Source organism: Lineus longissimus, chromosome 2 (genome assembly GCF_910592395.1).
Source record: "Lineus longissimus chromosome 2, tnLinLong1.2, whole genome shotgun sequence".
Lineage (NCBI taxonomy): Eukaryota > Metazoa > Nemertea > Pilidiophora > Heteronemertea > Lineidae > Lineus > Lineus longissimus.
The window spans coordinates 15,274,790-15,290,627 of record NC_088309.1 but is presented as its reverse complement, the minus strand read 5'-3'; the positions used below and the strand labels follow the sequence as shown (position 1 = coordinate 15,290,627).

At 41.2% G+C, this 15,838-nt stretch overlaps 1 protein-coding gene across 1 annotated transcript in view; it reads right to left on the bottom strand.

Moving 5' to 3' along the window:
- LOC135483696 (neuroligin-4, Y-linked-like) overlaps positions 1–2,045 on the bottom strand; it is a 38,840-nt gene extending 36,795 nt beyond the window's left edge. The window contains exon 1 of the mRNA XM_064764692.1: positions 1,979–2,045. Coding sequence (XP_064620762.1) covers positions 1,979–2,023 — 45 coding nt within the window. The 5' untranslated portion in view covers positions 2,024–2,045. The remainder of the gene's footprint in view (positions 1–1,978) is intronic.
- Positions 2,046–15,838: the final 13,793 nt, after the last annotated feature.

Genomic DNA, 15,838 nt, shown 5'->3' with positions numbered 1-15,838 from the left:
AGACGATCGATGCTACCAGTAACCGCATCTCGGAAGGTCTGGATCCTTGCAGCAGCATCAGCGGGGACGGTCGTTGCATTCTTGGTCACCTTCCGTAGAGACACGTGGCGTCTCTTCATCAAGCACTCCACCAAGCCTATGGATGCGTTGAAATCCCATAGCTGAGGGCGACAATGCTGAATCCCTTCTCTGACATCTTGGGCTAACTCATTCCACAAGCTTTGCCACACTACCAACGCCTTATCTTGAATGTTGAGAACGGAGACTGCGAGGCGACGCTCTCTCATCTGCAGCAGCCATTGGTAAAGCTGGTCCTCAACCTGTGGCAGAACGGATCACGGGGCTCCATCATCGTCTTCTTCCGGCAATGCCCTTGTTCTTGCTTCTGCTCGAGGTCCTCGAGATTTCACCTTCCACGGCCGTTAGACAACAATGTGCCTTAACAATTTATTTGATCACATGACTCCTGTGGAATCTCCGATCTGATTGGTTGATCTGCAAATATGACGCCTTCGTGGTAATTTGCATGATTTATGAAGTAATTTCCCTTGACCAACTTTGAACGCGTCGATTATGATAATAAAAGGGAGGGACCCAAATCGGAAGTGAATAATAATTAGGTCATGTGCCAGGAATGGTTACTGCGTAATCAGTTTTTGGGTACTTCGTCAACTGGCGGAGAAATTTGCTGATGCGCCAAATCCCGTGCGAGTTTCTTCGATATTTCGCCGGAAAATCAGTTTAAAACAGGTAAGATCGGTTCATATGCCAAGAATTCGTACATGGTTACGAAGAACCCATATCGAGATACTCTTATGAACCAAGAATAGAAACTAGCAAGGCTTTATAAACGTAAACAGAATGATGAAAAGGGAAAATTATATGGTAATTTCTCATCTTGGTGGTGTATGCTACAATGTGGAACCAACTACACGGCTCGTCGATGGTGTAGCAGGAGATTTGCTTGACCAACTTTGAAAATCGCGAGCCCGGGTCTCCTGGTCGTATTCCTTATTATATACCAAGCCACTTTGGTTACTCAACCCGCCGTTGGCGCGGTGGTCGGCAGGCTATTCATAGTAACAAGACCGAGGGATTTCTCCACAAGTAAAAATTACCTAGCTAACGGCCGTGCTTCTAAACGTCTCCTAGGGGATGTTATAGTGGGCGGCGAACTCTCTCATACTGGGCACCGTACCGATCACCAGTGCCTCCTTCTGGTCTCTCAGGTAGGCAAGTTTTTCTGTCACGATGTAGCGCCGGCGTCGTTTTCTCAGCAGCTCTACAGCATCCATTGTCGCACAGGTTGTCTGCAATGTGGGTACCCTCAGTGGGGCTTCATTCATAGGCCTTAGAGGCCCTAGAATTACACAAGAAAACCACAAATCCTAGGAACTTCGATTCTGTTTTCTGCCACGTAGGCCTAGGGAGTCTAAATCAAAAAAGAGGATGAGCACCTCATTTTTCTTCGGAATTTCGTGACTACTATCATTGCCTGAATCTCACTTTGCTTTACTAATGCAAGCGTTCGTATATTTTCCTTCAGAGTTTCAATAAGGACTTTTTTTGTTTTGGGGGGTTTGGATCAATCTAAAAAGTGCTTAAGTTTTATGAGACAACCTGTATAAACGGTCGGCGAGTGGCCTTACCATTTACGTCATTCCACATGCGCACTCATCGACCAGTAGGCCTACAACACTTCGAATCAATAGGGCTGCGGTAATAAGTGGTTTAGCGTAAACGTGACAGCTCGGCTGAGCCGTCACGAGTTACCGACCGAATGCAAGGGCCAGCGAAGTCACTCATTGCTTACCTCCCGTGAATAGACTCGAGAGAAGAGGCCGGGCCTTGAATATCCCGAAGTGGTGTTATTTTCATGAATATACAGTATCATGATTGCAGGAACCCCATAATAACAAATACCAATCATGGGCGTGATGTTTCGTCACACAAAAACGTCAATTCATCAAAAACTTACTTCATATGGCGAATATAAATTCAAATATAAACAGTCTTCGCTCATTATTTTTCTGCATCCAATTGAGAAGCAGACACCGGACGGGCACTGATTATGGATGTAGGTAGCGTTGTAAATATCTTTCCACGATTGAACAGGCTCGGGATCCTGGAAGTAATATTAATACATTGAAGATACTATCGTGGGCACAGTCTATACCAATCCTCGAAGCAAATACGGAGAAATATCTTATATTCCGTATCAGATACAATTTGGATGCTATCGCTTAAAGAAAACATGTAACAAAACGCTTATAAAAATGGGGAGTTTTGAACTGCCTGGTTAAAACATAAGGCAGGAATAAGTTTCAATTGATAAATATTAGCAGTTTTGAATGTCCCCAGGTAGTTGATAATGTGAGCTGGGCATCTGGGTAACATTGTATAACGTTGCATCACATTACTGACGCCAGTCAATGAACTGCATACGTGGTAATCACCAATTTAGTTATTTTTACTACGTTCAGCTAGTCTAAATAAAGACTTTATTAATGACGGGATCTCTTTAACTGCTAACATGTCTTCGAGCACCTGACCGATACGAGGGCAAAATCCATACCAAATTAAGTATAGAAAATCATTCCTCGCATGGATTTCCCTAAGATGACAATGGGAAAATATCGTCAACAGAATATTAAGGATGGATTTCCTTACCTAATATTTTGCTACAGACGATCATACACTAGCACTCACTATTTTGAATCGCTATGGCAGTCATATAGAATTATTCAAGCATGGTTTTCCATACCCATCTCAAACACTATAGGTATGGCAGTTCATACCAAATAACTCAAATATGGAAATGAATACCAAAGGATGGAAAACCATCAACACGGATGATGCAGTATCAGTTTTAAGCTGGAATGTATCATTAATTCCGAATCTACTGTTTGTACTATGTTTTCTGCCCGTGATACCTGATGAGCCCTTGATACAAAAGATACATCAGAGGTAAGAAAAAAAATGGTGGGTCAATAAATTTGAAGTTGCAAACGATTGTATACTATAGTATTTGGCTCCCTCCAAGCAGCTTAGAAATTTCTAACTGCCGTCATTATTTTCGAAATGATGCTCGTAGGGCAGCAATTAGTGGATAGCTAGTTGTATTGGGTGGCCCAATAAAACCGCACAAAACTTTATGTCCAAAAAATCATGACGTGCTTAGCCAATGGGATATAAATTTTGCATACATCAATATAATGATATCATCTGTCAGTGGTGAAATGTTAGAGATTCCATGTGTTCGACTAGTCCTGTGCCGAAAAAAACATAAAGGCATGGCAGAAATAAAATGCCAGGAAAAATGCATATTTGTTTGCGAGGCTAGTCGCTCTAAATCAATCGTTCACATCCCCTGTCCAGGAATATCGGTTAAATAAGCATTCCAAAACTGCACACCATCTCCCAGAAACCTATGTGCGTAATTTCTAGAAAATATGGGAAAGACTTGAGTTCTGACATTCTTATTAGCTGGCATTTAACGTTTGATAAAGATAACACAGACAGTGATATAGTTATGTTTTTTTCTGATTAAATCAATCGTCTATTAGTGCGTAATTTTGATAAATGTGCTCTTGGATAAATTAATTTTATATTCTAATAAAACTGTCCTTTCGATTGACCAATTAGGACTAAAACAGGAAATAGTCCTTATAAAGTCATTTTTATAGCAGCCAATCAGATATCAGCATGATTTTTTACGCGGAAATAGTTCGCATAGGACGAGTTGCCAGTCTGAAAACTATATCAGCCATGTCAGCAACAAACATTGTAATCAAGGTCCGAAATGATAACCCGGGACTCTTGAAATTACTTACACCAACAGATTGTAGCTATCAGTACCGGTACCCAGGTGGGTGCAAATGTTTTCATTGATCACACACGTATTCATGACGTTCTGGCCCTTCAAAGTTCGGTGCGGTTTTTTGGGCTACCCGCTGGAGCAAAGACCTCGACAAAGAACTGTAAGTTATGAATGCCCAAGGCAATCACGGTGATTAAAGGATCAGGCTTTTTTGTATGAATATCCATATCAAACCCCTATGCAGGGAAATCCACCCCCTTTCATACTGGTAAGTGCGAAAGTTGGTGCAATAGCTAATCAAATGAATTATACTATAAATTGTAGTTGCCATCCCTATAACTTTATTCTCATCAGCAAGGTTCATTGAATTTAGAGGCTCATTCCAGGTCGGAAATCCGGAGAAGATTCTTAGTCAAACCATATTTGATAATATCATTATTGTGCAAGCACACGTAATTTATTATCATGGAAGCATTCGTGAGTTCAGTTTAAGCGATGCAGTCGTTAGACGACGTAATTAACTCTAAAAGTTGAAGTCATGAGTGGCAGTCGTGAATGATGCGCCATTTCCAGCGGTCGACACTCGCCAACCTCAGCCTAGCCGACGTACGGCCAACGTATCACTCCTAGGTTCGTATTTCTGCTTGGCTCCGGGGAACCAGGATGATAACATAATGATAACGATTCTTGCATTAGTACCCCCGCCACCCAGCGGTACTGGCGCAGCTATATCCTTCTCACCTCAAATCGTAGATCCCCGACGGGAGGTTTTGCATAAGGCACGCCGAGAAAAACGTCAACAATTGACGTGACTTCGCCTGAAATGATGTAAAAGACGAAAGAAATATTTTAAAAAATGTTTAGGATTACTTTTTTTGAAGGAATATAACATACGTTATATCAATTTAACGTCTTATACATATCACATTGTTTTTATCGGGTGGCGAATAAACTTTTCTATAGTGACCAGCCGCCTCAAACAACGCCCCGACACATTGCATAACAAACCCTTTGAAGAATTTGCAGGATCTTTGCATGGACCAGCATTATAGACCTATTCCAAAGAACATGGTACACACCAATCACAAAAACGGTTCAAAGACAATGCTGAAGTTAGCTTGGATGGGTCTACCAACTAAGTAAGTACATGTAAGTATAGCTCAAACATTGCAAAATTAAGAGCAGTTTTAAATGTTGACGTGGCAAAGTATAAAATGCCACACGGCAGATCAACTCGAACGATTACGCTTTGCGATTTACAAATCAAGATTCTCTAATTTGGTTTTCAATTTACTCCAACTCTCCATATTTCAAACATTTTTCAGACTTCAGGTCTAACATGTCATAACAAAGTGAAAAAGCCCTGAGCTATATTGCACTTCACGTATTGTCCAGAAAACCTTAGTGTCTTTAGAGAATATGTATACGTGTTATGATTTAAACATTGATTCTCAATTGCTCAGGATTAAGACAAGATATTCTAATATGATTGTTTAATTTGGTCCTCACTGTCACCAATGGAATTCAAAACCCTAACCTTCGAGCATTAGTACGGTGCCCCATACAGGACATGCGTTTATTTACAATATATTTGAAAAACATCTTATTATGGTGCGATTTTTTCTTGAATTATTTTTCTCTGAATTACAACCGCCGTCGAATTTATTTATCACCGCCGAAAATATAATTCCCACCGCCGAAAATATAATTCCGTGGTGGAAAATAATTCCCACCACGGAGGAAAATGTTTACAACCACGATTGTGATTGGTCAATCAGGCTGGGCTAGAAATCAGGTCATGAAGCAACGACAACGAGGGTCGTTGGAGTATACTCCCGAGTCCATTCTATACCTATACCATGTATACTAGCCTATTAAATAATGGGCATCCCCGGAGGCATCCCCCGGGGGCATCCATGCTGTATATTTGATGTACACTGTAAACTCTGCTACCTCGTGCGACCTGTGCACGTGTTGACCAATATCCCGTTGCTCTGCTCACAATCTTGGTTGTAAACATTTTCCACCGTGGTGAAAATTATTTTCCACCGTGGTGGATATTAATTTCCACCGCGGTGGATATTAATTTCTAACGCGGTGGATATTAATTTCCAAAACGGTGGATATTATTTTCCACTGCGGTGGGAATCATTTTCAACCGCGGTGGGAATTATATTTTCGGTGGTGGGAATTATATTTTTGGCGGTGATAAATAAATTCGACGGCGGTTGTAATTCATAAAGAAAAATCGCATTGTATTAAGAATTTAAAAAAAAATATTGAAAACGCATGTCCTGTATGGGCCACCGTACATTAGCCATTACGCTGTCCGAGCATCTCGTGTTTTCGATTATTTTCATCGTTTCTCCTCCCTCAAAAAACAATCATCCGCTTGCACTAACTGATAATTGCATTCGGATCTAGAAATAGATGGACAGTTTTAAAATCGCACTAAAACGTTTATTTTCAAGAAATATTTTTAAATATTTTAATACTTTTAAATGTACTTTTTCTTGCTACTGCAAAATTTTAAAAGCATCTCGTGAATTATGCCGTGTAAAGCGCTCAGAAGTATATCGCAAAGCCAGGACACACCCGCTGGAAATCGCGGGAATTAGTTATTGTGAGGTCCCAAGAGTGCCGCTGCTGCACCAAATTCATATCACTTTCTAACGACCGAAGTGGCCTACAAAAGCGTTGAAACAAACGATACCTATGCTCACCGATTCAACCATTCAACATGAATGCGTGCTATCCCAAAACCCAGAATCCCGGCTAATACACGGTCGAATAGAGGCCTGCTATCATTGCTACATGTATCGCTATCGCACGCTAGTGATATAACCTCGGACACTGATGTGTTATTCCGTACATGGGAGCACTAGCATTGCTTCGGAACAGGCCTTGTGTACTAGGTTCGCCGAGATGAAATGGGTTTGCTGGAAATGCGACATCTGGCGTTTTAATAAGCTTAATTTACCTTGCCGGGTTATGCCATGTTACGGCAAGGTTTATCAATGCCTATATTGTTCCCTTTAACGTCGTGCGCTATTAAAATGGTTTTGGAAATACGGCTGTTTACACGACAAGAAAAAAGTGACATCGGTTCTACATCCGGTCCACATAGGATCTAAAATATGCCTACAAATTCTGGTAGGCTACCCTATTTCCACGGCTGCTCGCCAGACGACGTGCCCATGTCAAGAGTCTTGTGCTCACCACCATTTAATAAATTGACCCGTGAACTTTTCTGGTCTGTTATGTAGTGTTATCATACCACGTGAGGATTCATTCGCTCGTTTTGTGGTGTTTAGATGTTCAGAAAAGCAGTGCGTTTCGTATAACTTCTATTTCGACTACAAACCAACTACTGACATTCTTGTATCCATTTTCGTAAAGAAAATGTATCATTACGGTGTATACAACAAAGTTTCTCAGGCCCAATGGCCACGCTTATCCAAAGTTGGAGACGGGGGGGGGGGGGGGGAATGGGACAGTACATCCCACGAAAACGAGGCGATATTAATCAATGGGAGGCATTTCCTGTGGTCTGCTCGTGGAAACAAAAGAAATTGAAGTTGTATCCCCAATGAACAGCAAAGAGCTCCAGGAATGGGACCGCACATCCCGGAATGGGACCATACATCCAGACAATGGCGGACGAAAAACATTTTGAGAAGGTTTTTTTTCTTGTACTTGTACTTCATACTCATCTTAGGGAACGTTATTCGCTAAACTGGCTCCATCAAGCAAAGCATTTCTTAATGAGCTATATGGTGTCAATTATGTTACGTATCTGTATCTGAGAAATCGGGAATTTTAATAGTATTGTCGGCCTCCAAAAATTTGTATCGAGGATATCGAAGATCGTGCCATGGGCCAAATTCTGCCGCGGATAACAGAAAATAAAATTGATATAAATTAGGCCCCCGGCAGTGGCCGCTTCAGCGCCACAACGTGGTGCCTAATGGTATTAGGCTAGTCAAAACTGACTTACGCAAAGCATAATTCTTGTTGGTGCGAGTCCCACGGATTTTACCAAGTTTGGTCTCTATGATGACGTCGTCGGCCGTGACCAGCAGGAGAACGAGGCAGAAGAAGATCGGAGGCATGATGTCAAATGTGGGCGGCATCTGTAAAACAAAAGTTAGAGAAGATATTTCAGAACTGGATATGATACAGGGTGAGTCACAAAACCTATGTCACAGAAAGAGCTACAAATGTAATAGGTTATGGTTAAAAATAACTATCCATTCTGCAGAAATATGTGGCTTAGAGACAGTTTCATGATCTGGTTCTGGTTCAGGATCGAGCCACTCCCTCTGGACTTTGTCCGGATCTTGTTCTGTCTCTGGCTCTGGTTTTTGGTTGTGGTTCAACCTTGTTGGGTTCGACCGGTTCTGGTTGTCTGGTATCCCTTTTTAACCCCTTGAATTCTTGTGAATTTTTGCCTAACTCTCTTGACCATGCTAATTGCTTCTCTGATCTTTGTTTCTCGGGCTTCTCAATGGCTGTCACACGAGCTATAGGAGTCTCCTGATCCATTTATCTTAATTGATTTTTCCTGACTTTGTCTGTGCTGGCTTTGCACATTTTGAATCTCCTGTCAATGTCCTAAAGTGATAAGAGTTGACAATGCCGAAGCGGTTAATGTTCCCATCCTAAGACTCAGCCAGCCTAACCACTTGTCATGTTCATTGGTAACGATGTAATCACTTCATAAGTCTTCATAGACATCGTCTGCGCCATCAACAGGCAAGAACAACTTTGTTATTTTAGTGTTAGTTTTCGAGACTGTCTTACTCAATGAATCGTTAAGTCTGGCAGCCATCTTTGTCTGGTAGATTCGATGATGTTTCAAAATTTCCTTCTCTGTCACACTATCTAAGTCATTAAAGATAAGCTGTTTATTCGGGAAATCCTTGCTTTTACCAGTAGCAACTAGCACTTCAAGGTCTTGTGTGGCTTTAATACTACAATCAGTTAAGACCTGTTGACTACTAGTCGAGCTTTGTTGACTGCTAGTTGAGCTTTGTTGACTGCTAGTTGAGGCTAGCCCTTGACTAGGGTTAACTAGATTTGAACTATTCAATGACTTAGTAGTACCTTGTTGCTTCGTAGTGTAGTTTTGTTGAATGTTAGTTCCACCTTGTTGGTACACTTGATGGTAGCTAGAAGTACCTTGTTGACTTGTAGTCAATTTAAGTTGACAACTGGGGTTAATAACATCAATACGTTTCATCTGTTGTTCGATTACCGCTGTGTTTTTCATTGTATTTATTTAAATGAATTTCCAACCTTTTTTTTGTTTACCCAACATCACTTTTACCGAGATCATTCTTAGGTCCTGATCTACGATACGATAAGAGATCTCTTTTAGTCTTTAAACTACATAGTAAAACCATTCCTTGATCAGTATCCTTAGCAATGATTAAAATCTCATTAACATCTTCCTTCTCAAGCTTGTAGGTTTCGAATAAATTACTTCTTGTGAAACCATTCTATAAGTCATTCAAATCATTAATGCGGTCCTTGTTTAGATTCAGCACTACATAATATATTTTTAACTTATCAACAACCTAACTTTGTTGTTTATGGAAACCTTAATTCCACAATAATGTAGGTATCTTAGGTATGCATGGCAAACCAGTCTAAGATCTTTAAAAGTATTGTCATTTAATTGAGGTTTACCAAGGGCTCTGTTGATGAATTATGTCTCTACAAACCAATCATAGACACCACAGTGTATTTGGAAACACATTTCATACACCTCGAGCTTTCATACGTCTTGAGCTTTGTTCTTGAGACTTTAACCGTCAGGACACTGTCCGTCAGAACGTTGTACACCAGGACATTGTCCGTCAGTCCAGTGTACACCATCCACCGGAGGGACCGTAATTCTCGGGATCACGAACATGGTGGCGGAGTGCTAATGGCATGTCGATCGGACATGCCCGCGTACCGTCGAATTGACCTAGAAAAGGAAAATTCTGAGATTCTTGTGTGCGAGGTTAAACCGGATTCTGATGAGCCTTTCGTTCTTATTGTGTGCTATAATCCACCTGATCTTGTCGATGAGCAGATGGCATTCCTGGGGGACCTCAGGGATGTTCTCACAAATTGTGAGGGTGAATTCAGCAATATTTGTCTCTCGGGTGACCTGAATATTCCGAGCATCAATTGGGATACTATGACTTGTACCAAAGGCTGCCATGTGGCTAAGGAGTTTTGTAACATTGTGCATGATTTCTCGTTAACCCAGCTTGTCCACAACCCAACTCAAAAGCATGGAAACACACTCGATTTAATTCTGACAAATCAACCGGAGCGCTTCAGTGACACCGAGACATGGCCAGGAATGTACGATTCAGATCATTTCCCAATTTTGTCAAACTTCCGGACTAGAATGCCGCCTAGGAGTGGAGTTTCGCGCATGGTCTATGAGTTTAAGCATGCGGACCACAGGGGATTAAGGTCGTTCTTCTGTGACAAGCTAGGCCCTGACTCTGCCTTTTGTTTGCGAGCACGCGAGGAAGGAATTGACAACTTGTGGTCAGAATGGCTAGGGGTGTATACCACTGGAATAAACCGCTTTATTCCGCGGAAAACAATACGTGACAAAAGCTATCCACCATGGATTGACCGCGAAGTGAGGCGCATGTCATCGAAAGTGAACGCTGCCCGCCGCAGTGCTAAGCATAGAAACACTGACTCTAGTGGGAGGAAATACCGACGCCTGCGAAATGAACTCAGAAACTTGACTCGTGACAAATACAAAACTCATGTAAACATTCTTGGTTCAGAAGTGCGCATGAACCCAAAAAGGTTCTGGAACTTTTATCACGCAAAGACAAAGTCAACCTCAGTTCCAGAGACAGTGAAGCTGGGCAATGAGTCTTTCGAGAGTCCTCAGCGCAAGGCCAATGCTTTCAAGGGTTATTTTTATTCAAATTGTTCTCATCATGTCTACTTGAGGAAGCCTGATGTTCCCATGTATGCTAATTATAATACTGACTCTGTTACTTTTACACCATTAGAAGTGAAGTCTGTATTACTCAAGGCTGGTGGGCCTGACAGGGTTTCTACGCGAGTTCTAAACGAGTGTGCCTCTCCACTGTGTTCTTCACTAGCGTTTTTATTCAACTTTTCAATGCAGACGGGTAGGTACTTTACCAAATGATTGGAAAATTGCCAACGTTGTACCAGTGTATAAGAAGGGTGACAAGCACTTGGTTTCAAATTATAAACCTGTGTCTCTCTTATCTGTGGTTTCTAAAGTAATGGAGCGTTGCATTTATAACAGTATTTATCGAGATATAAGTCCATTAATCTAATAAAGGTCAGCATGGTTTTTGTAACAGGCGTTCCACCACCACACAACTAGTTCAATTTCAGCATAGACTTGGCTAGGTTTTAGACAGTGGGGGTCAGACTGATGTTATTTACCTAGATTTCGCCAAGGCGTTCGATTCCGTCCCCCACTGCCTCTTATTACGTAAGCTTCGTTCATTTGGAATATGCGGACGTCTCCTGACTTGGTTAACATCTTACCTTACTAACAGAAAGCAAGGAGTTATAGTCAATGGCTCGGAGTCGTCACTCCTAGATGTATTGTCAGGTGTGTCTCAGGGGTCCATTTTGGGCCCATTACTGTTCTTATTGTATATAAATGATATTGCTGATGTTGTTAGTGATGGTACACCCATGGATCTTTTTGCCGATGATTCCAAAATGAGTAGGGTGATAAGGTCTGTAACCGACTGTTTTCAGCTTCAATCTGACCTCGATAAAGTGTACGCTTGGAGTAGGCAGTGGGGCATGACGTTTAGCCCAAACAAATGTATAGTCATGAATGTCACGCGGAAGTTAAATCCGATTCACTTTTTCTATAACATAAATGCTTTGCATTATCTAGGGTTGATAAATTTAAGGATCTTGGTATTGTCTTTTCTTCGGACCTGTCATGGTCATCTCATGTCGATGGTATCGTAAGCAGTGCCAGTAGAATGTGGGGTGTGATAAGGCGTGTATGTGGGCGTTCGTCGTGCGTAAATTTGAATATTGTGTTACACAAATCACTAGTGCGTAGTCGCCTTGAATATGGTACGGAGGTATTTGACACACATGTGCGGCGTGATCTGGAAAGCGTGGAACGTGTACAGCGGAGAGTGACTCGTCACATTTTAGGCCCAGACATTCCTTATGTTGAACGTTTGCGAGCGTTGTCTCTGCTGCCCCTGTCGTACCGTCGCGAAATTAAAGACTTGGTTTTTATGCACAATTATTTTTATAATCGTCTGGATTTTGATGCACGTGTTTTTATAACCCCGGCTCTTAAAAGGGGTGACGGTTTACGACTGGGGCAGCCGAGATTCCACTCGGAAGCGTTCGGTGCGTCTTTTTTGGTTCGGACACCCAAACTTTGGAACAGTCTCCCGGCTTAAACACGTATTTTAAAAATAACACTTTTAAACCCTCAATAAATGTTTTATATGTCAACAGGTTGGATCGTCTTGATGTTGATGACATGTGCACATTCGTCACTTTCTGCCGCTGTGCAAAATGTCGGCCTACCTAGTTGGTGAGTATGCCGCCTGCATCCCGACGATCCCTGCTTTTCTCCAGGTGCCATATAATAGGTCTAGACCTACATGGTTACCTGTGTAGTACATGTACATTTTATCATGTTGTATATTGGTTGTAAATGTCTTGTTATGTTAATTCTAATATTGTACGTGTATTTTACACGAATAAAATTAATATAGAACGTTGTTCGGTAATTTAGATGGTCGTTTGGCAATACCAAATTTTTTGTTAAAGAACTTGTAATGAACTGTTTTGCTGTGTAGCCTTGTTTGATTCAAATCTCTCTTGTATTCAAACAATGTACATCGCTTACAATTACGGCATAATTCAGCGTGAGCATCTGTTCTCACGTCATATTGTTTTATCATTGGTTGTTCCATTGAGACAGGGCGTGTAACGTCATTTACAGGGGTCTCACTAAGTGCCATACCAGGAATAACCCTGGGTCGAATCAAACCCTGTTCAGACCCAATTGTTTTCCACGCCTCCTAAGGATACATAGTTGTACATTCTGCATTATGATTGCATTTCAAGCTTTGTTTGCATTTCAAGCCTTGCTTGAGTTTACATAAAAATATTTTATTATATGGTCATACTTTAGCTCATATATATGACGCCAGGTGGCGCTTTTTAGTTCATATTAGTGACACCAGGTGTCAACCCCTCTTATCTAGTTTCAAAGTGTCAGAGAGATTTCCACTCACATAGGACTTTTCATCAATGTTTACTCCCTATGTGACAGAAATAGAGAATGGTGATGCTATACTTCCACTCAACTGGACTTTTGGCAATGTTAACTCCCTAGGTGACAGCACCTCACTGATGATGTCAGACAGCACATGCGAACTTTTGGTGTAGACACTTGTATGGTAACCACCTAGATATCGACACCACCTATTAGGTACTCCTGTAACTAAATCTTCCCAAACCCAAGGTTTGATATGAGCTCGGATCTTCTGTGCGGTAATCAAGTAGAGTTAGCATCACTCTATGTCCACAAACAATCAGACATAATATTCTAAACCATACTGGATAATGGGAATCCAAGTGTGCAGGGTGCAGTAAGAGGAAAACGTGGTAAGACTAGAAATGACCTTTTTGAGACCTTCCCTAGGTTCTACCCACCCACAAATGTGTAGGTTCTTGTATTTAGTGTCAACAATTCGGTCTTTGGGTCAATTCGGATCATGCCAAGCGTCCAACGGAAGGGGCACGTCTGACGTCACCCCCGGAGGGGTCCACCGCACTGGCCAGTGAAAATCAATGGTAAAGACACTGCCCGAACACGCCAGCGACCAGAGTTCGAAACCCGCAGCGGTAGATTTATTTTACTTATTTTTCCGTGATTCTGATCATCTGTATAGTAATACTGGAACTTGTAAAAGTATCTTTATATCTACCACCGCCATAACCGTTTGATGGAATCACCTAATTTTTCGTATGTGCATGTAGATATTACCCATGCAGCCATTCAGCTAAGTTTCAGCGCAAAATGTGTTTTTTTTCGTATGAACATCCTGTGATCGTGTTTTATTTCTTTCATACTTGCCAGGCTAACATGCAACTTCGTTCTGGTGATCTAATGGTAAAGACACTGGCTTAACACGCCAGCGATTTTTTTCCTTATTTTTTCCATGATTCTTATCATTTTCAAGTGAATACAAACATATATAAGTGAATCGCACTTTCTGTGATAGGCAAAAACTTGAAAAATATGGCTGTACTGATCGCGAAGATTTTTTTACTGTATACGCACTGTTATATTAGATTTGAGGATTTAATTCGACCACGTTTAAAGAACATAAGTGCCCATAAAAGCAGATACATTTTTTCATTTTGAAAAGAAAAAAACGACAAAGCCAGGCCGACATGACACGTGCGCGCCGCTTGTTGTTTAATAAACGAATGTGATATAGATTCCCAACCTCGACCAACACCAATATATAAGCCAAGTGGTTACGACAACTCCGAAACGGACAACTCAAGTACATATTCAATATAACGGCAACTACATATAGTCAGGGAGCTGAGCGACTGTTATTTGACATGCAAGCTACAAATGATTTGAGCGTGTTGATGGATAGAGTACGCCTACATGACCATAGAAACACAATTCTAAAGTTTTTCCAGTTGTGGGTGTAGGATATTTTTTCTTGGAGGCTTTGACAACGAATGGGAGCCCTGTACAGGAGCACATATATGAATTATTAAAACTTAAGAATTGGGTTTAATAAACTAACAACAGGCGGCGTGCGCGTGTCATGTCGGCCTGGCTTTGTCGTTTTATTTCTTTTTTTATGGGCACTTATGCACATTTAACGTGGTAAAATTCCATTCGCAAATTTTATGTGACAGTACGTATAAAGTAAAAAAAATCTGTGCGGTCAGAACAGCCATATTTTGCAAGTTTTTGCCTATTACAGAAATTGTAGCTTGCATGTTTAAAAAAAAATGCTCAGCTTCCGGACTAATAGTCCCACCATGTTCACAGATACTTTTCAAATCCTATTGTAACGTCACATTATACTAGAAAATGCCAAGATTGTCGGTGCAGTCATTACAGATTTATCGCGGGGATTTGATCGGACATAGGCTGTGGTGTTTGTGGCATTTATATGACACACCCTGTATACCGTCATGATAGTCGCGGATAATATTCTGCACAATTTCGTATTGAAGTTTGTAAGCAGGGCGCTAAGAGCCAGTTTGTAAACCCGAGTATGGTCTAATAAATACGTTATTATACCCAGAAGTTATCTGTTGAGTGGAACATAACATAGGCCTACCCCACAACAATCGCCAACACACGACTTGATCCTCAAAATCAACGACATGCGCAATAGCAAGTTGCATGTCCTCCAAAACGTATTCGAGTGCATACCGGCCAGTTTCTGATGACGAAACGTAACAGGACGACTATCCCATTGGATTTAATGACTTCGACGGCATGCCAACCGTTTGTCTCATCTTGAAATTGGGTGCAATTGTTATGCTTCTCCGAACTTTGACATCCCAAAAGGACTCCAGATGGAACACGCTTTTAAACTTTCGGTAAAATTTTCAGGGAGAAGTTGTTTGAGTGAAAAGTATCTAATCAGCATATTTTTAAATAGCCAGTATGTATTGTTCTTTTGAAGAGGCAAAAAATACACCAAATATAATCAATATGAAATACAAATGTTCCTCTCTGTTGGTTATACCGATCCTTTCACCAAATCCGGCACGCCCCCCACAAATATTGAGCAGCTTAATATGAACCAAGTACCGTGCGGGACACGGGTAATTGCTAGTGTTGATTGCTATTGTATGTATTTTAAATTACATAACACGCTTTCAAACTGGTTGAGGCTCCAATGTCACGACTGACGGCTGTCGCCTATGAAGAATTCAACCAGAAATTATACTGCATGGATAACAATGTTATGTCTGGTA